A 27,295-nucleotide genomic window follows, 5' to 3' on the forward strand; every position below is an offset into this window, starting at 1 on the left:
GTCGCTGTCAAGTTTTGCAGGAACAAAGTCAACCCGGTGATTGTCAGTATTTCATGCTGGAAAGGCCCTTTTGGGGTGGGGGTGGGGGGCTCAGCTGCTTCCCTTTCGGTCAAACAGTCCCATTGCTTGAGGCACCCCCCCCCAGTTGCCAGAAAGCAAGCTGCAGGCGCATTGGTTGCAATCTCCCCTCCTCCCCCCGTCGTTGTCCAGCTACAGCTCGCTCGAACGCACTGCTGGTTCCAATTTGTGGGACAGAGCGGTGAGGACCTTGTTAAACTTCTCGTAGCGCTCGCTCTGGCTGCTTTCGGCCCCCCGACTCCCCCATAAGAGCCGGAGCTGAAATTCGGTGCTAAAGACTTCCAAAAGTTCTGCTTGTGGTTGAAACCCTGCAGGGAGACGAGAATACAGTTAAAATCCTGCCCAGCTGGACAAGTTTACATTTTTAGATTCTTTGTTCACTTTCATCACCTAAAATGTATGGGTAACCGAGATCAACTTTATCTCTTGATACACAGAAGAGATCTAGCATGCTACTTGAGTGGACTGAGTAATATATGTAAGGGTATGAAGCGGTATATAAGTCTAAGTTAATAGCTATTGCTATTATCCTTTCTTCCCAAGATCTGAAGATTACCTTTGAAAATAAATGGCAACAATTATGGGAAAGGAATTACAAATTAACAATGTTCACAGCATGTAAAGAAAATAAATATAAAATGTTTTGCAGATGGCACATAGCATCTGCAAAACTGGCAAAAATGTTTAAAGATAAATCAGCTAGATGCTGGAAATATCATCAGATACCAGGATCATATTATCATATGTGGTGCACATTCCAGAAGCAAAAAACTATTGGATTAAAGTTAAAATATGGTTGGAAGAAATGATACAACAACATACAGATTTAAAACCTGAACTGTTCCTATTGGGTATCCTACCAGAGAAATTTAGTAAAGAAAATATATATCTGATTATTCACATAATAACTGCAGCGAGGATAGTATTTGCACAAAGATGGAAAGCAGAGAAAATTCCTACAGAGGGTGAAGTAGTTAAGAAAATATTGGATTATGCAGAAATGAATAGATTGAAGAAAGAGAGGAATTAATTTATTCATTAATTCAAATTCCTCCTGTCTAAATTTCACAGCTAAAAAATACGAAAACTGATCTTCATTGTATAGTCAGCTATGTTCCAAGTCATAATTTGTATAGGGCTCCTGAAAGCAAGATATTCTGACTTGGGTTGATTGACTAGGGAATAAATAAGGCTAATGAACGTCAACTTGTTTTTGGAGCTGGATCAATATTGACGATACTTCCTGTGTAAGCACAATTATTGTAACGTTCAACATTCCTCCTCGTAAGTTGTAATTGTTGGTTTTCTTTATCTTGATTGCTAGTATTCCCCTGTATTTTGCTGTAAGACTGGCATTTCTACCAATGAACAAGGATTCTGATCATTATTATCTGGTTGTACTGGATGGTTAATTTGGACTTGTCCTGTTACATCCCGCTGAGTATCTTTACTTTTTACTTTGGACTAGCACGCCTTCTCTTTTTATTTGTTGGGGATTTGCTTTCAGATACCGAGCTTGATAACAATTCCACAGAAGAGGGGAGCAGAGTCTTCAAACTTCCTATTGCATTCATTCCCGATTTCAACATTGAACTAATTATTCCAATTTTCTTTAAAATCAACTGTTGATCTCCTGGGCAAAAAAGGGTGGCCAAGTGATGGATTAATTCTTCCTCATCCTCCATAAATCGTAATTTAAGTAAATTAAGTAATTAAGTAAATCTGAATTCTCTCTCTCTCTTTTTTCCTCCCTATAATCGACTTCTTTTATCCTTGCTAATCGGGGAATTCTTTATTTGGCCGTTAATGGTTTAGCATTTCCAAAGTTGGAATTGGGCTCACTTTGCCGTCTTGGATCTCTGCCCAGACTTAGCACAGGCTGGATTTGGGTAGTATAAAATGCCCGGATTGACCGAATGCAATATTTCCTTAGAAAGGTTTCAAGCGATGGAAGAACAATATGCCCAAAGGTTAACAATATTCTTTTACAACCATGTTTGCTGGGGAGCCAAGAAATCTGTGTTAGTTCATTAGAATATACCCTGCAGTGTAAAAGTTTGGAAAAGAAAGTTCAGCATGACTCGTCAGCTATTCAAACGAATATCAGCAACTTGGAGTAGGATTTTATTAATAATTTGTGTCTGGAACTCTATTCTTATTTGGCCTACGGGCTAATCAACTAAGCTTGCTGTAAATAGAATTTATGCCACTTAAGCTGATCGGTTGTGTGTCCTCACAACACAATGCGATTCAACTGCCACTGTTAAAGTCACATCCTACCCATTAATTAGAGTTTATATGGCATGACTGGGTCACCACCAAACCATTTTGTAGTTTTAGGAGTGGAGGAAACAGCATCAAACTCCTATGAAAGGATTTGCAATTTCCACCGGGTGCATTTCTATCTGGATCCTGCCCTCTAGTGGCTAGCAAGCTTCTCCTTCAAACATTTCTTTCCTTTTCAAACTTTTTAATTAATATTTTCTCTGCCGCAAGCATTTTTTGCTTTACTGCTTCTCCGGGGGGTCTGGCCGTAGCCATGCCCACTTATTTCTCGGATGGCCTTTTATTTTTTTTAGGCCGAGCTACAAAACCAAGGCTATTTATTAAATTTGTTGACCCACCCATCTTGCCACTTTGGGCTACGTAGATATATAAAATCACATTGAAGCTAGCGATTGTGAAATCCCACCGAAATGATTACACTTTTGAGACGTTTTCTCACAGCCCTGAAAGCCAAATCTTTCCCACGTCCATCTTGCAACGCTCCCTCTTTTTACAAAGCACCCCATATCTCAGTTATCTCAGCCTAAGATAATTTAATTTTGTTTTAATGTATTTTAATATTCGTATTGTGTGTTTTTAATTCTGGCTGTTCACCGCCCCGAGTCCCTCGGGAGAGGGGGCGGTATAAAAATTTAATAATAAATAAATAAATAAAAATAAATAAATTTTTTGCTTCTTCTCTAACAAGGAGCAGGGTTTATGTTACCTCTAGCTGCTTAAAACTGCCCCGCGACCTCTTCTAGGACTTCCCCCCTCCTCTCTTTCTCTCCCTCCATCATCAGTGCCCTGTGTTCCTTTGTGGCCCACAGCAGGGGTGAAATGCTACCGGTTCGCACCAGTTTGGGTGAACCGCTAGTAATAAAAGCTATCGTTTCGCGCGAACCGGTAGTAAAAAAACCCGGTATTTCCGATGATCAGCTGTGCCGCGTGATTTATATTTGCTAGAAAGCAGGGAATCTAAATCGTGCCCCCCCCCGCTCTTCTACTTACCTTCCTAATCCTCCTTTTTCCATGCGAAGCGTGCATTTGGTGCACACCGTGCAGTGGCAAACCCCGGAGGATTTCACCACTGGCCCACAGACTTAATTCTCCCACCTCTCAGATGGGCTTCAGCCCGTATCGCATACCTTGCAGCTTCACCTCCGCGTTGGTGTGGTAGAGTCCCCCGTGGTGAGCCACGGTGCGCGCTGCTTCCAGATGGGCCATAACTATCTCCACGCTGTTATCCAGGTTCTCCCAGGGTTCAGGGTGGTCTGGCAGCACCGTGTCTCTTTCCAGTAGAGTGATGAGAGGCACAATGTGTGGGAAGGTGGTGTTAGATAAAGGTGATCCTTCTGGAAGGAGAAAGAGACGGGGGTTGCCAGGGTCAGCTTTCCCCCCCTACGAGCTTCTGCTTCTCAAAATTTTAGAGGGTCTTCGGGGCTTTCTGGATAAACATTTGGGGGTGCAGTATGCTTAACTTTCTTTAGATCTGTGATGGAGAACCTATGGCACGCATGCCAGAGGTGGCACGCAGAGACCTCTCTGTGGGCATCGCCAGCTGCTTTTCTGGTTTCTGGCGTGTTTGCCAGCTACTCTTCACGAGCACCGGAGCACTGAAAAATGGCCTCAAAAATGGCCAAAAACCAGGCTGAATTTTAGGCCATATTTGGGCTGTTTTTTGGGCTATTTTCTGGATTGGTTTTTGGGCCATTTTCCAGGCCGTTTTCCAGGCTGTTTTTCAGTCCATTTTCTGGCAGTATCTATCTGATTATTCATATAATAAACTGGCAGGTTTTCTGGCAGTTTACAGCCTGAAAACTGCCTGAAAATGCCCCCCAAAACAGCCAAAACTGGCGAAAAAACAGACACACGCAACTGATCTTCGGGTTTCCGGTGCTCCGGTGCCAAAAACATTCGCCATCGCTGCTTTACATTGTCTCCTCCTGGTCAGGCTTCATCTGTAATATTGGCTTGGAGGCAACATTTAAAGAAGGATTTGGGGGAGGGAGGGACATTTCTGCCTTTATTTATTACATTTTTATGCCAACGATCTTCCCTATATAGGGAGATTCTGGGCGCCTTACAAAACAAGTAGAAAAATAAATTAAAATATTAAAACCACACCGATTTAAGATTTTAAAACTATGCTGAAGCCAGAACTAAGAGACGGACAGGGACAGGGATGAGATCTCCTTCATACTTCTACTTAGTTATTGATCTACAAAGTCTCCTCTTCAGATACAAATGTTTCTTTTTTTCCTAAATTGTTCCTAATTGCAACTTTCCCCCAAAATTTATAAACTTCAGGGCTACGTTAGTGAGTCCTAAATCCACTGGTTACTAGGCGAGAAATGGCAGATTCCGATAATTTCATTTCAACTGAAGATATCTCGATTACATTCCCACCCCACTTTCTCCAGTGTGAATTAAGGACTACCCTTATTTTATATATTTAAAAAAAGCTCTAATTGATAATAAAAAACGAGAATGCACATGCGTGTACACAATTAAGAGGCACAGTGAAGAAGTATAAAACTTCTGCTCCTTGCAAATACATTTCTTTGAACTCCTTAAAGAATGGAGTTTGCTCATCAGGTGTGCAAAAATCTGGACACAAAAAGCTGCCCGGCTTACCTTTTCCTTCGTTGAGGCTCTTTAAAAATGGCTTCAGCTTCTTCTCGTACAGGATGGCACCTTCTGTGTAACGCTGGCGTAAAACCATCCAGGTTTGCTCCAGGCGGGAGATCTGAAGGACAAAAGGATAAGGGGAAATAGCCAGTTGTGGGTCAGCGACACTAACCTGGCAAGATACAACAATACCTCTAATCTGGGGGCCATAAGGACAACCCAGCCGATAGCATTTGAGGAGGGTTGCAGGGTCTTTTCCTCAGAATATAAGAGGCCCGTGCAAGAATAAGCTCAGCAATGCGGGGAGGGGAAGAAAAATAAGAATTTGGAGTGACACTTAAGCGAAGACTAGAGTGATGTGGTGGCCTAGAAGTGGAAGCCTCGCCTCACAATCGAGAGGCTGTGAGTTCGATCCTAGGTAGAGGCAGATATTTCTCTCTCTGGGCACCTTGAGATTATATCTGCGGAATATAACTCCGCATTGGCGACAGGAAAGGCATCCAGCCAGTAAATACTCAGCTCCATTCAGTTTCCTAGGCTCCACCTTGCAAGGGATTATGGCGTCATTAAAAGATGATGATGACTTAAGTGGAGACTAGGCAGAGCTTCTCTTAAGATGTTCCAGAATTTTTACTCTGGGTCCCCCTTAGATTTCCACATTCTTGTGAAGCTTTCCTCCTCACAGCAGCCCCGGTAAATACCTGGGTCATTTCCAGCGCGTTCATCACGGCGGCAAAACTGTACATATTGCCCATGGTGCTCTTCAGCTCGGCCGCCAGCTGAATGGTCTTGTGCAGAAGAGAGGCCCGCTCCTCCATGCTGCCAGTGCACCCCAAAATATCCACCGCGATCATGATGGTCATGGTGTGGAACCTAAGGCGTAACGGGAAAGAAACCGCCATCAAACCTTGTTTAGCAGCCATGTATGGCTGGATTCTGTGCGACGAGATGTTTTCAAGGGCTTTTGGTTAATTGAGGACTAGAAACTTGCAATCAAGTCCCGTTCAAATCGCCAAATTCTCCCATCTAAAAAAGGTGGAAACCAACTTTGCAGATCTGCCCCCCCTTCTTTCTCCATCACTTCTCGACTCTTTTTTTAAAAAATTTTTTGCTTTGTCGACGCTTACCTTTCCAACAAATCCAGCCGAAGTTGATGTCCGTGGGGCAGGGTGAGCAGCTCCATCCCTGAACTGACTCCCATGAGCCTCTGCATCTCCTTGGTAACCCCTAGTATCCTAGCAACCTGCAACAAAGAGGATGAAGTGGTTTAATCTCTCCGGGGTCCTTGAATGGAGAGAGGGGGGAAAACCTCCGCAAAGAACAGTGGGGGGAAAAAACGGGAATCCTAATGACTGCAATACATTTTGTTTTTCCTATCTCGCCTTTCCGTGCTTTCGTGCTGCCAGGAGGATTTGCCCTATGCTGTCGAGTCAAATCGTATTGAGGAAACATAGCTTCAGCAAAAATAAATAAATAAAATAGAACCAAAGTTCCTTCTGCAAGGCATGCTGTGTTCTATTGACCCAGATCGAGAGTCTCTATGCGCCTTTAAGGATTCCCCAACATAATTGCACTGTGATCCTTCCTGAAGTGGATTGCCTCTTCTCCTGCCCCTTCTTTGTCTTTCTGCAGTGATAAAAAGTAAATTTGCAGGCCACGAATTGTGGATGAAGACGCGCTGGGGGAAAAAAAATGGCTCCTTCCTTTTTTTCTCTTTGCAATCCTGGCAGATACACCCTTTTATCTGGGATGTCTTCAGGGGTGGGCTGCTGGGGGGGGGAATTTCGCAGGGGTTCGGCAGAACCTCTAGCTAAGATTCTGTGCAGTTCGGAGAAGCCCCAAATCCCACTCCTGGCTGGCCCCGCCCACCCCTCCCCTCTCAGGAGTCCCCACGCGCCCGTTTTGAATGCGGGTAAATGCAGGGCGTGCGAGGAGGCTCACGGAAGGTGAAAAACAGACCTACCGGAAGTTCGGGAAGGCCAAAAATGGGGCTGTTTCCAGCCTCCGGAGCCTGGGGAGGCCGTTTTCGCCCTCCCAGAGGCTCGGGAAAAACCTCCGGAGCCCGGGAAGGGCAAAAACGCCCCCCCCTATGGTGCAGGAGGCCGACTAGGCCACGCCCACCATGGCCACGCCTACCCAGCAACCAGGCAGAGAACCCCTTGTTAAAATTTTTGAACCCCACCCCTGGATGCCTTCCTCGATCAGGAAACCCGTTTACACTTCTCTCCAATCATCCATGACTCCTAACGACTCGCGTGCTCGATTCAAGTTAAAAAACAAGGTCTCATCCCGTTCACCTTTTAAAAACAGAGATAGCATGACGTCACTAAGTGAAATAATGACATCGCTAGCACTACAAAGTCTTAAGGGAAGGAGAGGACCCTAAGAGACAATAAGGATTACGTTAAATGAACCTCTCTCCAAACCTGATGCCCTTCATATCTCTTGGAGAAGCTGTTATGTTTCTTAGCAGGAAGGTTGAGAAGGAGAGAAGGATGTTTAAATTGGCATTATCACAGATTTATTATTTCCCCCCTGATTCAGGAGAGCCTACATGGAGAAACCACCGCAAGGAACAAAAATATCTGTATAAAAATCCAAAAAGAAAACCATCTCCAAGTGCTATTCTCCAGCGTTAAAACTTCTCCCTGACAAATGCTCTTCAGAAGAAAAAAAAAGACTTCAGTTTTTCTTTAAAAAATACGGGGTGGGTGGGATGAAACTGACTTTGGCACCATAATGGGGAGAGAAACCCTACAATAAAAGTCTTCCCCCAATTTTCTGGAAGATGATTTATCTGGAGCAATGTATTCTGGGCAGATAGAGAAGCTGAGTAGATCTGACCCCCCCAAAAAGGTAAAGGTAAAAGGTTCCTCTCGCACATATGTGCTAGTCGTTCCCGACACTAGGGGGCGGTGCTCATCTCTGTTTCAAAGCCGAAGAGCCAGCGCTGTCCGAAGATGTCTCCGTGGTCATATGGCCGGCATGACTCAACACCAAAGGTGCACGGAATGCTGTTTCCTTCCCACCAAAGGTGGTCCCTATTTTTCTACTTCCATTTTTTACGTGCTTTCGAACTGCTAGGTTGGCAGAAGCTGGGACAAGTCACGGGAGCTCACCCCGTTATGCGGCACTAGGGATTCGAACCGCTGAACTGCTGACCTTTCAATCGACAAGCTCAGTATCTTAGCCACTGAGCCACCATGACCCCCTGACCCCAAAAAGACAATCCTAAACTTTCTTTGCCACCAGTTGGGCTGAAAGAAAATAACCCAAAGACACCAGCTCTATGGGAGAACTAGAATTCCCAACCCCTCCCACCCCAGTTTCTAGCCCGGATCTTAACCTCTACAGCTTTCCTTTTTTTATTCCTATCCTCCTTTCCAAGCACACTTGCCTCTGATTAAAAGAAAAGACCAGAAGACAAGAGATGGGCAAAAAAACACCCCCACCACAAACACTCGAACCAGTGCTTGGAGTAAAAGATAACGCTTGGGAGAAATGGCTGAGCGACAACTACAGAGATGTGGCTTCAAACCAGATCAAAAGAGAGATTCTTTTAAAAAAATAAAATAAATAGCAAACTATTTCTTATCTGCCTAGATTTGCCCTCTTCTTCCTTGCTTGGGATCGTGCAATCCCTTCTCTCTAGCAATTTCGTGGATTTTTTTTTTCCGCCTGATTTTTTTTTTTCCCGAGCGGGACTGAATTGGACTTTCTGCTGATGTGCAGATCGCGACGTCTCCCCCGCGGAGAAGCGACCAAGCGGATCGCCTGACACAAGTTATATTGGCTGTGAAAAGGACCAGACCGGAGCATCCCCCCCTTTTTCTTATCGAGCATCCTTAACACCCTCCCGCTGTCCTCACATCCCCGTACCAGGCAATCCACGTGGGTGATATGCTTGGCGAGAGTCCTCGCGTCCCCTTCGGCGAGCAGTTCCTTGATCTTCTTCAGCACCATCATTTCCAAAGGCTTGTTTTCTCCCGGAATAAGCAAGGAGTGGAACAGGGCGGGGTTGAACGAGGATGTCCTTTCCACCACCGGGATCACAAAACCCGCCATGTCCTGCTCCAGCCTCTTTCTGGACCCTGCTTCTCCTTCCGAGCCATTCAGGACAAACCCTCGCTGGCATTCGTCTCCCTTTAGCCTCTCCACGTAGCTCTTAGTTGGCATCACTTTGTTGTCGGGTGTTGGCCTGTCCCACTGGACCGGAGAAGGCGGGTGAAGCTGGCAGTAATGTCCGGAATCTGGGTCGCTGTAACTGCTGGCAGACGGAGAAGGGGACGCCCTGGAGCATCCGTGGGAAGGGGTCGAGTGGGGGCTGTCCGACAGCTCGCTCTTACTGCCGTTCCCCTGGCATAGCTGCGGCTCGCTAGAGCGTCGGATGACCGGGGACGACGGGGCGGCACCGTTGCCAGCTTGGCTCGCTTGTGGTTTGAGATGAGTAACTGCAAAAAATAAAGAAGCAGAGAAGCTCGTTTGTCCCACAGATTGAATATTTGCAGGCCGTCAAACCTGCAAGAATGACTCGGCTCGGCGCGACGTTGTGCAAGGTTTTGGAAAGGAGTGCATGCACATGAAATTGAAGCGCACATTTTGCACCGAGGGGCCTTTTGTGCCCGTGGTATGTGCATAAAGTGGTGTTGCTACTAGCTGAGTACACTTAGTAGTTCTGAGAATGAGGACTCTTCAAAAACCTTCAAAAAGATAAATGGAAGAGTCAGTTCAGCTGGTCAAGTTACGAATGTTATATCTTCATAAGTGCAGATGGCCAAAAGAGCTTAAAGATATAGAAACTGGAGCTTTCTGGATTCAGCTCTTAATTTTTAAGATAATCACATTTCCTGCCTGATTTCTGTTCTTTTTCTAAAGAATAGCCAATTGGAAGGGGTGTCTGGTCTACAGTAGTGGTCAAAATTTATGGAAACCTTTTGGGAAGAGTGTATTTTCTAAAACTAGCTAATAACACTACTTTTTTGGAGTGGAGTAGTACCCTAAAATTATATATCAATGGAAAGATAATTGAATCAAGGATGTAATGCAATCGCTTTTATGAAGGATTTGCTATTAGAATAGCAGTTACAGTATAAAGAAGAAAAGTGAAACACGTAGAAAAAACGAGATATGCAGAAATGATCCCCATAGAAAAAATGAGATATACAAAAATGATCCCCATAGAAAAAATGAGATATGCAAAAATGATCCCCATAGAAAAAATGAGATATACAAAAATGATCCCCATATCAGTTAATACTTAGTTGGGTAACCTTTAGCAAGAATGATGGCCTTATAACGTCTTCCCATGGAGTGAATCAAGTCTTTGAGTTCTGCAGCTGTTATCATGTGAAACCAAGATTGAACGATGGCTTCTATTAACTGGGTTTTATTGCTGGGTCGCTTCTGACTAACCAGTTTCTTTAGTCGACTCCACTTGGGTGAAGGTCTGGGCTATTCCCAGGCCATTCCAGCAATGGAATAGGATTATCTTGAAACTCCCCCCCAAAAAGTGGTATTATTAGCCATCAAACCTCAAAAATACACTTTTCCCAAAAGGTTTCCACAATTTTGGCCACGACTGCAAGTGCATTTTAAAATTAAAGTCTCCAAAGAAAAGAATGACATCTTGCAAGTCACCCTTAGACGATTACAATTTAGTTCATCACCTCTGCTCCCACTATGATGAAATTACTTTGCCTGCGTCTTTAAAACAAGGAGCTTATCTGGGTCAGAGGAAACCTGGAGGCCGCATTCTCGCAAGCTTAAAAAAACAAAAAAACAAAAACTGAACTTCAGCTAGAATCTTTGTGGTTCAGCATCCTGCAAGCACCCAGCTGACCGGTGTATTTGTGGTCAGACCGACTGTACCGGTGGAGCAACGGAAGGGAAATAACAAAACAGGTGTTGCAACATCGGAGGCCCCAAAAACTCTTGCCTGAGAGATCACAACGCGAGCACGAAAGGCTTGAAGTCGTGTCACGCTGTCCACAGGATGCATATTTTGTCACTGAGGCGGATTCCCGTAGTTGGATGTTTGCAACAAACCCAGAAAATTCAGGAATCTGATGAAGGGTATTATCAAGGGTGGGATTGAAAAATTTTAGCAACCAGTTCTATGCCCAGATGCTGGGTGGGCGTGGCCATGGGGCATGGCCTATTCGGCCTCCTGTACCGTGACGGCGGGAGTGGTGGTGTGTTTTTGCCCTCCCCAGGTTCCGGAGGCTTTCCTTGAGCCTCTGGGAGGGCAAAAATGGCCTCCTCCAGGCTCCGGAGGCTGGAAACAGGCCCATTTCTGGGCTTTGGGAACTTCTGGGAGGCTGTTTTTCGCCCTCCCAGAGCCTCCACGCAGGCCCTGCACTCACCTTCCATCCAAAACGGGCAGCGTGGAGACTCCTGGGAGAGGTGGGGCCAGCCAGTCCTTGCAACTACCAGTTCGGCGAACCAGATGTAAAATTAGAATCTGGTACATCTGAACTGGTCCGAACCGGATGAATCCCACCTCTGGGTATTATGCAGTTGCAGCTATTGTGTTTTGAAACTCTGAATCTTTTAAGCCTCTATTTTATATTGGTGAAAACATATACGCAGGGTTTAAATAAATTCACGCACCCCACTGTTTTTTGCCCCCTTCAGACAATGCCCTGCCTTACCAGTGCTATAAGCTGGAGTGGCTGGGGTCTCGGCGATGGGCGACATCGGGGAGTGGAGGTCTTGAATTTGATCCACGCTGACGGCGCAGTTCCGGATGATGTCCCGGTGATGCGGCAAGGAGACACTTAAAGGAGGACGAGATTAAAATGGGTGAAAATCCCCCATGCCCCAAAGAACAGAGCAGAGTTGTAGCATGGGGGCCTGAGACATGAAACCCAGCTATGACAGGTAGCGTTGGGAAAAAAAGAAGAAAAGAAACTATATAGTAACCTAGAAAACCCAATTTCCTTGAAAAGCAGAAGCTCCGATCTGGTTGAATTAACTAAGACTTCTTTCTCCAGCTTAACCCCTTCAGTTGGAGCTGGAGTAATTGCAAAACTGAAGATTCGACTCTACAATTTCCCAATCGCCCTTTTGGGATGTGGGCGCAAAGGGAACCTCCATATTCAGGGCTGGGCTTCAAAAATGTTAGTAAGGGGTTCTCTGCCCAGTTGCTGGGTGGGTGTGGCCATGGTAGGTGTGGCTAGTTGGCCTCCAGCACCACAGCAGGGGGGAAGGGAGTTTTTGTCCTCCCCAGGCTCTGGAGGCTTTTCTTGAGTTTCTGAGAGGGCGAAAACAGCCTTCCCAGGCTCCGGAGGCCCTCTGGAGGCCGGAAACAGCCCCGTTTCCAGCCTTCCTGAACTTCCAGTAGGCCTGTTTTTCACCCTCCTCGAGCCTCCATGCGCTCCACCTTAGCTAGAGGTTCTCCCGAACCCCCAGCACCCCACCCCTGTCCATATTCCAAGAATGGAGTTATCCCGAGAGCTTTACCTGGTGGGACACCCATCGCTCCTTGTGATCTTGTCGGCGGTCAGCCCGTCCGTCATGGTGATGCTCCTCCTTTTGATGTGCCCGCCTTTGTGTCCTGAGTGGCTATGGGAGCTGCTGTGCTTCCCATTGGCGAGTCCGTAGCTGGCCTCCAGGTAGCGCAGCGGGAAGGTGCGGTTGATGGGGCAGTAGAAGATGGCATTGCTCTGTTCCGAGATGGGCTTACGGTTCCCTACGTAGAAGCGCACCAAGGCCGGGACGTTGTCGAAGCTCTCCTGCTCGAAGAGGTACTGGATGTGAGTGCGCCCTTCGCCGGATTTCACCATCACCTTGTTGATCTTGAAGTGGAGGGGTTCGTTCCGCCAGCGGCAAGTCAGCACGTAATCGCCCAGGCTGGTGAGCGAGTCGCGGATCAAAAAATCCCCGTTCCTTTGCACCAGGCTTTCCGACACCTGGAAAATATTTTTTATGAATAAATAAAGAACGAATCAATCAAAGATGGGGATATGAAGAGGTGAGCCTTGCTGTGCCCTGCTTGGAAAACTGGCCTACATGCTTGGAATCCCTTTGGTGAGATGGGTAAAAGGTAAAGGTAAAGGTTCCCCTTGCACATATGTGCTAGCCGTTCCCGGCTCTAGGGGGCGATGCTCATCTCCATTTCAAAGCCGAAGAGCCAGCGCTGTCCGAAGACGTCTCTGTGGTCATGTGGCCAGCATGACTCAACGCCAAAGGCCCATGGAACGCTGTTACTTTCCCACAAAAGGTGGTCCCTATTTTCCTACTTGCATTTTTTTTAACGTGCTTTTGAACTGCTAGGTTGGCAGAAGCTGGGACAAGTCATGGGAGCTCACCCCGTTACGCGGCACTAGGGATTCGAACTGCTGAACTGCCGACCTTTCAATCGACAAGCTCAGCGTCTTTGCTACTGAGCCACCGCATTCCTTGAGATGGGTACCAACTTGATTAATAAATATAAATGCAAATCAATGAGGAACTTAAATAATAATAATAATAATAATCCAGTGTTAGGGTTTTTATCCGAGGAACCTAGCTAGCGCTATTTAGTCTTCCAAGTGGCAGGGCGCAGGTGCAAGGATTGCAGCAGGGCCTCTGAGCATCTGCAGAGAATAATAATAAGCCTGGCCCTATGCTGGAGAGGAAGCAGGAAAAGAAACATTTGGTACATTGCTTCGGTTTTGGAAACATTGAAAAGTGCCTGTCCCTGGTTTTCTGCTTCCAATATTGAGGTGCATCCTAGGTTACCCCAAGAATATAGAGGATCCCTCTCAGAAGAGGGACCCCATTCAGGAGCCAGCAGTGACCCTCTCATCTCCAAAGAGTTTTTAGCTTAACTTGCATTCCTCACACACGGGTGGGATTGAAAAATGTTAGCAACTGGTTCTCTGCCCTGTTGCTGGGTGGGCGTGGTCATGGGGCGTGGCCTACTTGGCCTCCTGCTCCATGGTGAGGCTGAGTGTTTTCGCCCTCCCCAGGCTCTGGAGGCTTTCCTCGAGCCGCTGGGAGGGCGAAAACGGGCTCCCCCCGGGCTACAGAGGCCCTCTGGAGGCTGGAAATGGGCCCATTTTTGGACTTCCGGTACTTCTGGGAGGCCTATTTTTCACCCTCCCCAGGCTACAGAGGCTTTTCTTGAGTCTCCGGGAGGGCAAAAATGGCCTCCCCTGGGCTACAGAGGCCCTCAGGAGGCTGGAAACTTCCCATTTTTCGCCCTCCCAGAGCCTCCATGCAGGCCCTTGCACTTACCTCACATCCAAAACAGGCCGCGTGGAGACTACTGAGAGGGGCGGGGTGGGGTGGGAGGGGCCAGCCAGTCATTGCAACTACCGGTTCGAGTAACCAGTTGTAAAATTAGCATCCGGTTCGCCAAAACTGGTCTGAACCAGTTGAATCCCACCCCTGCTCACACAATTATTTTTCCCGTACAATTAATAATACGATGCAGCACATGTATCATACCTTCAGCCTTCCTATCCTGGAGAGATTCAACTACATGTTCCTCCATTTGTACCACCCATCTAAGACACCCAGGTTGAGGGATCCACCAGCATACCCCCCAACCTTCCCAAGCTGATTCCTTTCCATTCTCTTGATCAACCCAACTTCCGGTCCCATGCTGGCCAGAAGTCCTCTCGGCCAGAAGCTCTCACCTCCCGGGGGATGCGGCCATGATACCAGGCGTGACTCCTTAGGTCGGAGCTGCTGAGCTTCAGCTCTTCTTCCAACTCCTTGTGAAGCTTCTCCGGCGAGGAGTCGAGGATGTACTTCTCCTTGGAGAACTGCGGAGAAGAAGAAGGGACTTTTTAGTCAGCCGCTAACCACCACCCGAAATGAAAGGGGAGAGCTTTGAAGCAATAACTTGTGGCATCTCCAAATAGAAGCTTTTGAAGAAAAAAAAAGGATTGATTTTTAAACTAAAAAAAGGCAAAGTAGGAGAAAAAGAACAGGACAAGCGGATGGATTGATTCCTCAAAGTTAGCCTGGCCAGAGAGCCCATTTATTTTTGAAAGGCAAACCAGAGTAAGCAACGAGTAACTTGGTTTGTCTGGGGACCGCCATGTGATCCTAACGTTACCGCTGCAAACCATGTTTTTGACTTCTGAGGGCAGAAAACCAGGTTGTGCACTTTCGCGGCGCTTTTAAGAAAAAAACAGGGTTGTGCAAACTCATTGAAAGCTCCCATCCAACGGCAGACCGACGATGGGCCACTTCTCCATCAGCCCTTCGGTTCAGCACAATCGTGCCCACGTGGTCGCCATGCTTCCCGGCAAACTGGGAAGGCAGCCAAAAGGAAACGGGGGGGGGGGGGCTGTCGGCTAACATGAGTTGTTGAAGTGGTTTTGAGGGGCGGTGAAGGGCCGGCTGGCAGCAGATGCTCGGCGGCGGAGATCCGCTCGATTGTTCAGGGCACGACTGGTGGTGCGTGGCTGGCAGCTGAAGCCTAGGACGAATCTCTTCTCGGAGGCTTCTGTCACCCTTGCCTCCGTTGTAACCCCGACACAATCATCCTTCCGCTTCTCCGAGCAGAAGAGCTGGTTATTTGGGGAGACACGGATGCGGTCTGAGCATCTCCAGAGAGATGGAGGATAGCCAACGCCTAGCAGGTTAACCACATGCCCTCCACCTTGCTTGACCAATTATTGCAAGCAGCTGCTTCCCTCCCCTGCTCTCCGGATCACGGAGAGTTAGGGGCAAAAACCCTCCCAGTATAGTAGAAAGCAAGGAACCTGCTCCTATCTCGGGAGGGGGTCCTGATTGACGGCCAATCTTGATTTGTGAAGTTTTTTCAGGCTCATTTCCGCCTTGCTCCTCCTAAAAATGTCTACCTACCATTTTCTGCTCTTGAAAAATAATTCCCTTACCAGGGTCGTATTATCATATGTGTGTGGAAGCAAAAAGATATTGGGAAAAAATTCGTTATGTGGCTGGAGAAGAATGACGCAACAACATATTGATTTAAAACCAGAATTGTTCCTGTTGGGGATCTTAGCGGGAATTTATAGTAAAGAAACTATATAGTTGATTATTCATGTAATAACTGCAGCTAGAATTCAGAGGTGGGTTTCAGCAGGTTCTGACCAGTTCTGGAGAATCGGTAGCGGAAATTTTGAGTAGTTCGGAGAACCGGTAGTAAAAATTCTGTCTGGCCCCGCCCCGATCTATTCTCTGCCTCCCCAAGTCCCAGCTGATCGGGAGGAAATGGGGATTTTGCAGTATCCTTCCCCTGGAGTGGGGTGAGAATGGAGATTTTACAGTATCCTTCCCCTGCCACGCCCACCAAGCCATGCCACGCCCACCAAGCCACACCCACAGAACCGGTAGTAAAAAAATTTGAAATCCACCACTGCTAGAATTGTATTTGCACAAAACTGGAAAAGCGTAGAGATCCCTATAGCCGAAAATGTGATTAAGAAAATGTTAGAATGTGCAGAAATGAGCAGATTTTGCAATTCAAGGAAATTGCAATTCAAGGAAAGGAAGAATCAGATTATTATAATACACAGGAGTTATTTTATCAATGGTTAGAGAATAAATATGAAAGCAGTGTATTGTAAAAATAGATAAGTAAAGAAGAAATGTTAGGTTTATGTTACTTTATCAGTATTATTATTATATTAGTATTAATATAAGAATGAACGTAAGAAATGAATACGGCGGTAAGTTTAATTGTTAAGACACAAAGAATTTTATATCCAGATGACACACTGTTTAATGAAAGATGGAATGTTTGTATTAAAAGAAAATATATTTTTTTTAAAAAAAAGAAAAATAATAATTCCCTTTTTCGGCTGCTAGCCTTTTTTAAACAGACTCTGTGGTTTTTAGCTTTTCTGAATTGTAGGAGGTTTATTTTTTAATGCCATTGCGGTTGAATTTTGCTTGCAATTGTATCATCGTTTACTGTGTGTGGATTTAGAGATGGGTGTCACCCTTACGCTGTGAAGGACGGGGGGGGGATTAGCATTGTAAGACGCCTTGAGTCTCCGGAGAAGGGTGGCATATAAATCGAACCAATAAATGAATGAATGAATGAATGAATGAATGAATGAATGTTATAATAAGCCAAATTAATATTTGACTCGAAGGAGAGATCCCCAAACCCTAAAATCCACAAATGTAAGACCATTTCTATCGTACGACAACAATAATAATTCAACAGCACAACTTCCACCTGGTTTAAAAGGAGAAAATTGGCATGGGGATGACATCACTGAGACCAAAGAAAGCGTCTTAATTGCTTGCCACCCAAGCTCTGCTTTCTCTCACCTTTGGAGACAAAACACCGTTTCCTGGCTCACAGTCTTCCTAACAACCCAGCCAATAAAGCTGAAACAGACTTCTGGCATGCCCGCAGAATGAATCCCCAACCTTGTTTGCCAACAATTGCGCCACGGGGTACGTGCGTGCAAACACTTATTTCATAGGCACGAGGAATACATTTGCAAAGACGTGGAAAATTAACACCATCCCGACGGCTGTGACGGGGGGGGGAAGGCAGACGCTGCCCGAGTCCCTTCGGAGTCTCGGTGCTCCGATTACCTAAGTCAATTGAGTGCATTCAGCTGAAGGAAAAACCCACGAAGATGAGCCTCTCAGCCAAGAGACTGAGAGAAAGAGAGAAAGAGAACGCTGAGCGCGTGCAAAAATTCTTCCCCTTCTCCTTTTTTTTTTTCTACTGGTCCGATCACTGCTCTGGTGAAAAGTCTTAAGATGCTGGAGCAGCCAAGACGATTTAAATTCACCCTGGACTCTGTGGCAATTATTATCACTGTCCAAGCTACTTGGCAGACCCTGCTCCCATTCCTAATCGCTGCGGATGAAAATGTGCGCATATTGTGACATTGGCCGTACGAGCTCAATCGATCGGAATAGAGCTGGAAAAAGGGACCTTGGAGGTCTTCCAGTCCAACCCCCTGTGAAGTTTCCGAAAGATGCCCTAATTAATTCATGAGCCATGAGCCGAACTTCAAAAGAAATACAGTTGACACCTCCTGCTGAAGCAGGAAACCCTATACCAGTGATGGCTAACCTTTTTGCCATTGTGTGCCGGGAGCAAGGGGGGGGTTTCGTGCATGCGCATGCCCACATCCATAATTCTATGTGCCCTGCCCCTGCGCATGCGTCCGTGAAACCCCCCCCCTCGCTCCTGACATGTGATGGCATGGTGGGCCCGTTTTTTGCTCCGCCCAGCCTCCAGAGCCTTTCTAGGAGTCTGGGGAGGGTTAAAACGGCCTCCCCTCCCCCCCCCGGAGGCCGGAAACAGCCCGTTTGCAAACCTCCAATCCCAGCTGAGCTCACATGCCCACCGATATGGCTACGCATGACACAGGTTCGCCCTATACCATTTCAGACAGTTGGTTATCCAACCTCTTCTTAAAAACGTCCAGTGTTGGAGCATTCACAACTTCTGGAGGCAAGTTGTTCCACTGGTTAATTGTTCTCACTGTCAGGAAATTTCTCCTGAGTTCTAAGTTGCTTCTCTCCTTGATGAGTTTCCACCCATTGCTTCTTGTCCTGCTTTAAGGTGCTTTGGAGAATAGCTTGACTCCCTCTTCTTTGTGGCAGCCCCTGAGATATTGGAAGACTGCTATCCTGTCTCCCCTAGTCCTTTTTTTCATTAAACTAAACATACTTAGAGAAGGGTTCAATTCCTAAGAGGTCTGTAAAGGGGTGTGCATAAGTGCACCAGCGTGTTTACTGCCCCTGTTCTAATATTGACTCCCTCTTCTTTGTGGCAGCTCCTGAGATATTGGAAGGCTGCTATCATGTCTCCCCTAGTCCTTCTTTTCATAAGACTAACCATACCCAGTTCCTGCTACCATTCTTCATATTTTTTAGCCTCCAATCCCCTAATCCTCTTGGTTGCTCTTCTCTGCACTCTTTCTAGACTCTCCACATCTTTTTTTACATTGTGGCGACCAAAACTGAATGCCGTCTTCCAAGTGTGGCCTTACCAAGGCATTATAAAGTGATATTAACACTTCCCGTGATCTTGATTCTATCCCTCTGTTTATGCAGCCTAGAACTGTATTGGCTTTTTTGGCAGCTGCTGCACATGGTCTTATCCAGGCATTATAAAGCGGTATCAACACTTCAAGAGATAATAACTCTGCTGCTTTCGTTTTCCGGGTGCAAATATGTTAAAGGATGGATTTCATGGGGGGAGGAGGGATCTGTGCCATTGCTGCCCCTGTGGGGAGTGGTTATGGGGGGGGGGAAACAGGAGGAAGAAAACATCGGATCCCGCTTTCTTGGCATCGTGGTGGGAGGAAAGCTTTTAACCAACCGTCTCTCTTCCGCAAAGGGTTAAATAAACCCCTTCTGTGGTTCGAAGCCTGCTGGGGTAATGAATAATAATGACAGATTTAGATAAGGGAACCTTCTTGCATAAAGATGAGTTTTGCCTTTGCTGGCCAACACCTGAGCCTTAAGCATACAATCCCCACCCTCTCCATTTCTCCCCAGCCTCCCTGGGGAAAGGGGGGGGGTGGGAGATGATGATGTCATGTCTCAGCTCCATGGGGCCCAACTGCCTTGGACCCAGGCCAAAAGAGGGAGGAAGAAGAGGAGGAGAAGAAGGGGGCACAAGGGGCGAGGGGGTCAAATTCCCTATAATTAAATTGCTCCAGTGGAAGTTCGGCTAGAGAAACAGGGCTTGCTTTTTAAGGTGAGTTGGGTTCCACCCAATAGGAATCTGTCCCAAACATTATCTATCTATCTATCTATCTACCTATCTATCTATCTATCTATCTATCTATCTATCTATCTATCCATCCATCCATCCATCTATTTAGCTAGCAAGCTAGCTTGCTAGCTCTCTCTCTCTCTCTCTCTCTCTCTCTCTCTCATCTATCTATCTATCTATCTATCTATCTATCTATCTATCTATCTATCTATCTATCATCTCTCTCTCTCTCTTTCTCTTTCTCCATCCCTTCCCTTGCTCTAAATGCTGCATCCTTTCCCCGGCTTCTCATTGGCTGCCAATGATGTAATTGTTTCAAAAGACCGGCTGCGCTGCCATTGGCGGGGAGAGGCAGAGATGCTGCTGTCAGCTGAAACACCCCCCCCCCGGCACGCACACACCAAGTCATTCACGCAGAGTTCATCAAGGCAGGCAACCAGACACATTTGACCCCGTGCCAAGAGATATCTCTGCCCCAAAGAACAGGTGGGGAGCAGAGGAGTTGTCGGGTGACAGGGTTGGGCAACAGCTCCTCAAGGCGTCGCTCCGGACAGGTGCAAATCAATGTCTGGAAGGATCCAGCTTGGGAAAAGCTTCAGCAAATCTATTAGTAATTCACATTGTCCGTGAGCGTTGGAGTTATCGGTGTCAGCCCCGGAGGCCATCTTTTACTTTGGATCTTCAGGGCTGCCACATTTAGGGCTGTGGGGGATTGCAGGGAGTTGTTGGGATATGTAGTCAAAATAACACTCCTTTCTCAGAGAGTCAAGGACATCTTGCCCTGAACCTAGAGGGGCGTGACTGGGAGGCATTTCCAGTTGGGACGGTGCATTGATTGGGAAGGGACTTGGGATTTCTTTTGGGTGGGGGAAACCTGGAAGCTTTCAGATTTGGGTTTTCCCAGATGTGCCCATATGACATCTCTAATAAAATGGAACTTTGAGGAACTTCAAGCCTCGGAGTTTTCTTTCTTTCGTTGGGGGTGTTACTTGAAACCCTGACACACAGAAGGATCAAAACTGATCCAAGACGTCCCGATGTTTAAAACGGGACTCTGTCCTGCGATTATGCGGGGGCTCTGGGACCCCAATCTTTTGACTGCAGAGAGGAAGGCGAGAGGATGCAAAAAGAAAAAAGGGATATGTTGCTCAAATCGGAGCTGTACAATTAGTCCTCGACTTACAACGGTCACTAAATCAACAGTTGTAAGTTACAACCCTGATAAAAGTGACTCTCAACAGCTCCTCGCACTTACGACCATCCCAGCATCATTTCCACAGTTTACATGATCGAAATTTCGGGCGCTTGGCAACTGACATGTACTTATGACAGTTGCAATGTCCCGGGGTCACACTGCCGTTTGCAGTGGCAAAATGGCAAAAATCCAGGTTTAAACCTGGTAAATAGCAAACTGCCCACCTTCAGAGAGCTCTTAAGAAGGACATAAAAAGTGGGAATAAAATTCTTTCCGGGCAAAATCAACATCTGAATTGCCTGATCAATAAGAACAGAAGAAATCAAGTGACTCCCAAGATCGAATCTGGATCGACTTCAAGGGCAGCGGACGTTTAGATGTGGAGAAGATATTTTCCGACGTGACCAACGTGGGATTGCTATAAGATTCCCAGAGAGAAATGCCAAGAATGGAAGAAAAAACTGGGGCTGAATCGGAACCCAGAATCCTTCACCCTGGCAAGAGGAATTCCTGCGTAACGAGAAGAAGCCAAAACCTATGATCTCCTACGTCTCTAACCTCAAAGATGGAGCCTCCACCTAACATTTGTGGGGTATCTGGGTTTGTACCTAAATAAAACACAAACCAGATTTGTAGGTCGTAAAATACCAACCCTTTCTCCTTGAAATTCTAAGCCAAGAAACAAAACAAAACAAAAAAAAGTAACAAAATAATTAAAATATTAGAGGTGGTGGCCCAGTTCGGCTAGTCAGCCGTTTCCACGAATGTCAGCAAAATAATATTCCAGGAGAAATTTTATTTCTCTCTTCCCTGCCACACCTAACCCATCTTCATCGATTCCTTCTTTTAACAACATTTAGGTAAAGGTAAAAGTTCCCCTCGCACATACGTGCTGGTTGTTCCCGACTCTAGGGGGCGGTACTCATCTCCGTTTCAAAGCCGAAGAGCCAGCGCTGTCCGAAGACGTCTCCGTGGTCATGTGGCCGGCATGACTCAACGCCAAAGGCGCACGGAACGCTGTTCTCTTCCCACCAAAGCTGGTCCCTATTTTTCTACTTGCATTTTTTCTTATGTGCTTTCGAACTGCTAGGTTGGCAGAAGCTGGGACAATTCACGGGAGCTCACCCCGTTCTGCGGCACTAGGGACTCGAACCGCTGAACTACCGACGTTTCGATCAACAAGCTCAACGTCTTCGCCACTGAGCCACCGCGTCCCCTCCCAAACCTTAGAACCAAGGGAAAAAAAACCCAGAAGAGGTTTTTCCATAACTATTTCTAAAGAGATACATCCATACAAGCCACATAATCGCCAGCAGTTGATTATTAACTCAGTTAAAATTCCACCGAGGTTCTGCCAAACCTCCAGCAAACTCTTAAATTTTTCAACTGAGCTGGGTTTTTTTATAAACCCATTTAAGCACCACGGACAGTTCCGATGGGCTGCCTCCAATTACTCCCATCTGATTTTTGACAGACCCAGGTTTGACAGGTTAACCAGGTTTATTTGCTCCCTCCAGCATCTCCCCCCCCTTTTTTTTTTTAATCTGGATGGTTCTCTTGAAGAAGAGAACTACTTTCACACATTGGCCCAGCATGACTAAGAAAATACCAAAGTCAGGAAGAGGTGTGGGCGTAGAAATCATTTTCTTCCTTTCTTTCCGTCGGTTGGCAAGGGACGTCATCACTAGCCCCCTTCAATGATGATGATGATGATTTCCCCCCCTCTTTCTTTCAAGCATCTCTTCCCCTGCAGGGAAGCTTCTGCCTAAACCGGAGCCCCCTTCGAAGGGAGGGGGCATGGGTGTGAAATAGTGGGAGTGCCGTTGGGAGCCGAAAATAAATCCCCTTCCTCAAAAGGGAAGCCCCTTTTTAGAAACCCCCCACCCTACTCCTCCTCTGGAGACAGAGGCGGGGAAGAAGACAGCTGTCATTCAACAAGGATGATGAGCTGCAGCCCCAGCCGAGTGATGGCAAGATGCAAATTTCGGAGGGGTGTTTTTGGAGGCCTGCATTGCCAATGACATCATAGGCAAAGGATGGATTTGGAGAGAACACACACACACACACACACACACATATACAGGGGTTTTCCCTTGTGTTGAACTCACACAATCTTTTCCGTTCTCCCAATCGGCCTACTCTCCTGTCTCATTTTTTTCTCTTCAAGGGGCTCTTAACGCCTATCTTTGTGCGATAGATGGAGAAGAGGGATAGATAGAACGGATGGATGGGATTTCTCTTTCGTTGCTCGCCAGGCTCCCTCTTCCCCTTCCGAAGACGCAAGACCCCACAGTTGAGTTACGATGGGAACTGTAGTCCAACCGATTTCCCCCCCTCCTTTTTTTTTTCTTTCTGTCTCCATTATTCTCCTTCCTGCCCTGCCCCAGGGATTCCCCTGCTTGTAAATCCTTCTGGAGAGCCAATTTCTCTTTATCGCTGCAAGCTAGGAAGAAAGAAAGAAAGGCTGGGGGCTGGTTTATGTGTGTATGGGGGGGGGATGTTAACCATCAATCTCAGCTTGTCTGCCCTGGGGTGGGGTGGCGATCTTATCCTGACCTCTGACCTCTGCAACCAGCCCTTGTCCAAAGGGAGGTGACAGGAGGGGTGGGGTGGGGGGGAAAAACTGCCCCACCCACCTCATATTTCTGCACAGGAGCAGGGGTGTGAGTTTGTGTCGCTTTGGTGTGTATGTGCCTCCTTACCTGCTTTTCTAAACCCAAACCTTCCCCCATCCCACCCCTCGCTTTCTCCTCTAGAGGCACTTTCTCCCCAAAGGCAGGAGGAGGAAAAAAAACCCCACCTTCTCCAAGCCAGTCCCTCTCTGCTGGCTGGGGACGATGGGGAGTTGTAGTCCGAGCCCCACTTCCTAAGGGCCCTCCGGGGCTGGAGAAGAGGACCGAAGGGACAGCCGGGTTTTTTTTTTACAGAGTGGGTGAGTTGGGTGGGTTTCACCTGGAGGATGCTGAAAGATGCTCCACCAAGATGCAGGGACCAGCGGCCCCCCCCCTTCCCTCTTCCTTCCAAGAATTAAACCCCCACCTACCCAATTCAGAAATAAAAGCCCACCCACCCCTCGTTCCTTCCGAACAGGAGAGACCCCCCCTCCTCCCTCCCCAAGGTGTGGGCTTCCACCTGGATCCCCCGCGGGCATCAAACACGGGTGGGAGATGCGATTTCTCCACGCCACATGCCTGGGAAGAGGGGAATCCCCCTCCGCTCGCTGCCTGGCGCCGGGGATCGAAGTCTCCGCCCGCCCACCCACCCACCCAGCGGGTCCCCGCGCGACGCCCCCTCCCCACCCAGCCACGACTGAATTCCGGGGTTGTCGGCTCGGGCTTCTTGCAGCACACAAAGGGAAAAAAGAAAGAAAAAAGCAAGCTCTTGCAAACCTTTGGAGGAGGCATGCTCCTGCGACCCCCTACCCCACCCCACTCTCCCCATCCATCCATGCAGCCGCCCCCTCCCCAATTTTGTGCAAAGGCTCCCTGAGCAAGCGGAGGGGGCCCAATCCACCCCAGCCCTGGGGTTTGCCTTGCCCAAGGCAGTGGGGGGGTAAGTGGGGGGGGTCCCCCTTCCCCTTCCCCTTCCCCCTCCCTCACCTGCACTTGCATGAAGGAGCCGCGGTAGAAGCAGCAAGCGGCGGCCGACAAGGCGCTCCAGAGGCTGCAGCGATCCGTCATGGTTCCTCCGTCCGTCCGGCGCGGGCACCCGGCTGGAGATCCAGCTCCCGCTTCTGCAGCGGCGGGCGATGCTTTTAACTTCAGCCACATTACCTCATCCTTCGGCGGGGGCGGGGAGGGGGAGGAGCCTAACGATGGAGAGGAGGGGGGGCAGGCAGGCAGCCAGGGTGGGGAGTCCCCTAGCCACCCCCCCCTTTACACACAACATCCCTTCCCTGGGCTCAAGAAGGATGCAGCCAAGGTTGGGGGGGTCTTTTATCTCTGCTGGGTTGCATCCTTATCAAACCCCCTCCTCAGGGTCAGTATCTCCCCTCCCCCCCTTTTTTTTTGCTTTGTTTCTCACCTGTCCGTCCCTGCCCCCCCCACCTTCTGCCTTTTCATAATCATAATCATAAAGTTTATTTCTCAAGCACCGAGGTTGACTCAGCCTTCCGTCCTTCCGAGGTAGGTAAAATGAGGACCCGGATTGTGGGGGCAATAAACTGACTTTGTATAAAAAAAAGAACACCGCTTGGGGGGGGGGCGAAAGCCCTACTAAGCAGGTATATACAAAAGTATGAAGGCTATTGCTTAACGCATTGTCTCCGGAGAAGGGCGGCATATAAATCGAACCAATAAATGAATTAAATAAATAAAGATAACAGGTAAAAGTATAAACATCATTTGAATACATGAAAAGAGTAAGTAAAAAGGAATAATTTCCTTTTCAGGCTCCAACTCAACCCTTCCAAGACCGAGTGGCTGTGGCTTCCGGCGTCCCGATATAGCCAGCTAGTGCCATCGCTGGTTATTGGGGGCGAATCACTGGCCCCCACGGAGAGGGCTCGCAACTTGGGGGTCCTCCTGGAAGCACGGCTATCTTTAGAAGAGCATATGACGGCCGTGGCCAGGGGGGCTTTTTATCAGGTCCGCCTGATACGCCAGTTGCGTCCCTTTCTGGATCGGGACTCCCTACGCACGGTCACTCAAGCACTCGTCACTTCCCGCCTGGACTACTGCAATGCTCTCTACATGGGGCTCCCCTTGGGGTGCACCTGGAGGCGCCAGCTGGTCCAGAATGCGGCCGCATGGGGGATTATGGGAGCGACGGGGCGCTCCCATGTGACACCTCTCCTGTGCGAGCTGCACTGGCTCCCGGTGGTCTCCCCAGGGGGAGAGCCTTCTCTGTGGCGGCACCCGCCCTCTGGAACGACCTCCCCCTAGAGATACGCACAATACCAGACCTCCGGACTTTTCATCGGGCCCTGAAAACTCATTTATTTCACCTAGCCGGGTTGGCTTGATCCCATCCGTTTTAATTTGAAATTGGTTTTAATTGGGTTGTTTTAAATTGTGGGCCAAAATTATTTAATTACTTTTTTAAACTGTTTTTAAAATTTTGTATGCTCTGTTTTATCTCGGCTGTTCACCGCCCTGAGTCCTGCTGGAGAAGGGCGGTATACAAATAAAATAAAATAAATAAATAAATAGGACAGGGACGGTAAGGCACGCTGGTGGGCTTATGCACGCCCCTTACAGACCTCTTAGGAATGGGGGTGAGGTCCACAGTAGACCGTTTTAAGGTTAAAGTTTTGGGGGTTTTGGGGAAGGAACCCCAGAGTCAGGTAGTGCATTCCAGGCATTGGCCACTCTGTGGCTGAAGTCGTATTTTCTGCCATCGAGTTTGGAGCGGTTTGCCTTGAGTTTGTATCTTGTTATTTGCTCGTGTATTGAAGTAGTCATTGACAGGTAGGACGTTGTAGCAAATAATTTTACGTACTACGCTTAGCTCCGACTGAAGTCGGCGTAGTTCTAAGTTGTCTAAGCCCAAAATTTGGAGTCTGGTGGCATAAGGGATTTTTATTGCGGGTAGAGGAACGGAGGACTCTTCTCGTAAAATATCTCTGGACTCTCTCGATTGTATTTAAGTCCGATATGCAGTGCGGGTTCCAGACAGACGAGCTGTATTCAAGAATTGGTCTAGCAAAGGTTTTGTATGCTCTAGTTAGTAGTACAACATTACCGGAGAAGAAGCTACAGGGCTGCCAGTCTCAAGAACGCATTCACACAACCGACTTAAAAGACTCTCTGGTTAAATCCAGAGGTTTGCAGCCTGAGAAACTTGGATTTGTCGGTCTCGGGTGCAAGATCTCACCACGACAGCTGGCCAACCAAAAACCACGCATGGCTAAAAGTTAGCCCTGAAGGATCAGCCTCTCTGCTCCAGGTTGAGTGTTAATCTGGCTGCGGGTTCAGGAAAGGACTCCAAAAAAAAAAACCCATCCCTGCAGATAGATAGAAAACTGTTTCTACCTCCGTAATGTGTCTTTAGGAGCTGAAAATAACCCTATGGGGGTATCCCAAAGGGCCTTTTTTTTTTTCAAGAGGCAGCTGGACTTTCTGGTTTTTAACAGATTGACAGAGTTGGAAGGGACCTTGGAGGTCATCTAGTCCAACCCTCCCGCCCCGCCACCATTTCTGACAGAGGGCAGTCCAGTCTCTTCTTCAAAGCTTCCAAGGATGAAGCTCCCACAACTTCCGAAGGCAACTTCTGTTCCACGGGTGGATTTGACGGGTCGATTCTGTCGATCAGTGGTACAACAACCCTGTAGGGCAGGCTGGTAGAACAGATAGTCCTCGACTTACAACATTTAGCGACCGTTCAGTGTTACAACAGCACCGAAAACAAATGACGTATGATGGTTTTTCACCGTTTACGACCGATGCAATGTCCTTGAAGACAGTTTGCTTCTCATCCGAGAAGCTTCTTCAGCTCTGACCAGTTGGATGGTGGGGAATGGAAGGATA

At 47.6% G+C, this 27,295-nt stretch overlaps 1 protein-coding gene across 3 annotated transcripts in view; it reads right to left on the bottom strand.

Annotated features, from left to right (window-relative positions):
• Positions 1–210: 210 nt before the first annotated feature.
• The window catches only part of SH2D3C (SH2 domain containing 3C), a 46,754-nt gene continuing 19,669 nt past the window's right edge, over positions 211–27,295 (bottom strand). Inside the window, exons 1-10 of one of the 3 annotated variants that reach the window (XM_070955557.1) lie at positions 24,434–24,508; positions 14,598–14,726; positions 12,436–12,884; positions 11,625–11,749; positions 8,854–9,425; positions 6,102–6,217; positions 5,676–5,847; positions 4,981–5,092; positions 3,492–3,698; positions 211–386 (exon numbers count right to left, since the gene is read on the bottom strand). In XM_070955557.1, the coding sequence (XP_070811658.1) occupies positions 211–386; positions 3,492–3,698; positions 4,981–5,092; positions 5,676–5,847; positions 6,102–6,217; positions 8,854–9,425; positions 11,625–11,749; positions 12,436–12,884; positions 14,598–14,726; positions 24,434–24,508 (2,133 nt within the window). Of the gene's footprint in view, positions 387–3,491; positions 3,699–4,980; positions 5,093–5,675; positions 5,848–6,101; positions 6,218–8,853; positions 9,426–11,624; positions 11,750–12,435; positions 12,885–14,597; positions 14,727–24,427; positions 24,509–27,295 lie in introns of those variants that run through there. The other 2 variants (XM_070955556.1, XM_070955555.1) reach the window with 2 other exon arrangements.

This window comes from Pituophis catenifer, unplaced genomic scaffold (assembly GCF_029215685.1).
Source record: "Pituophis catenifer annectens isolate HBS135680 unplaced genomic scaffold, rPitCat1.0.hap2 SCAF_17, whole genome shotgun sequence".
NCBI lineage: Eukaryota > Metazoa > Chordata > Lepidosauria > Squamata > Colubridae > Pituophis > Pituophis catenifer.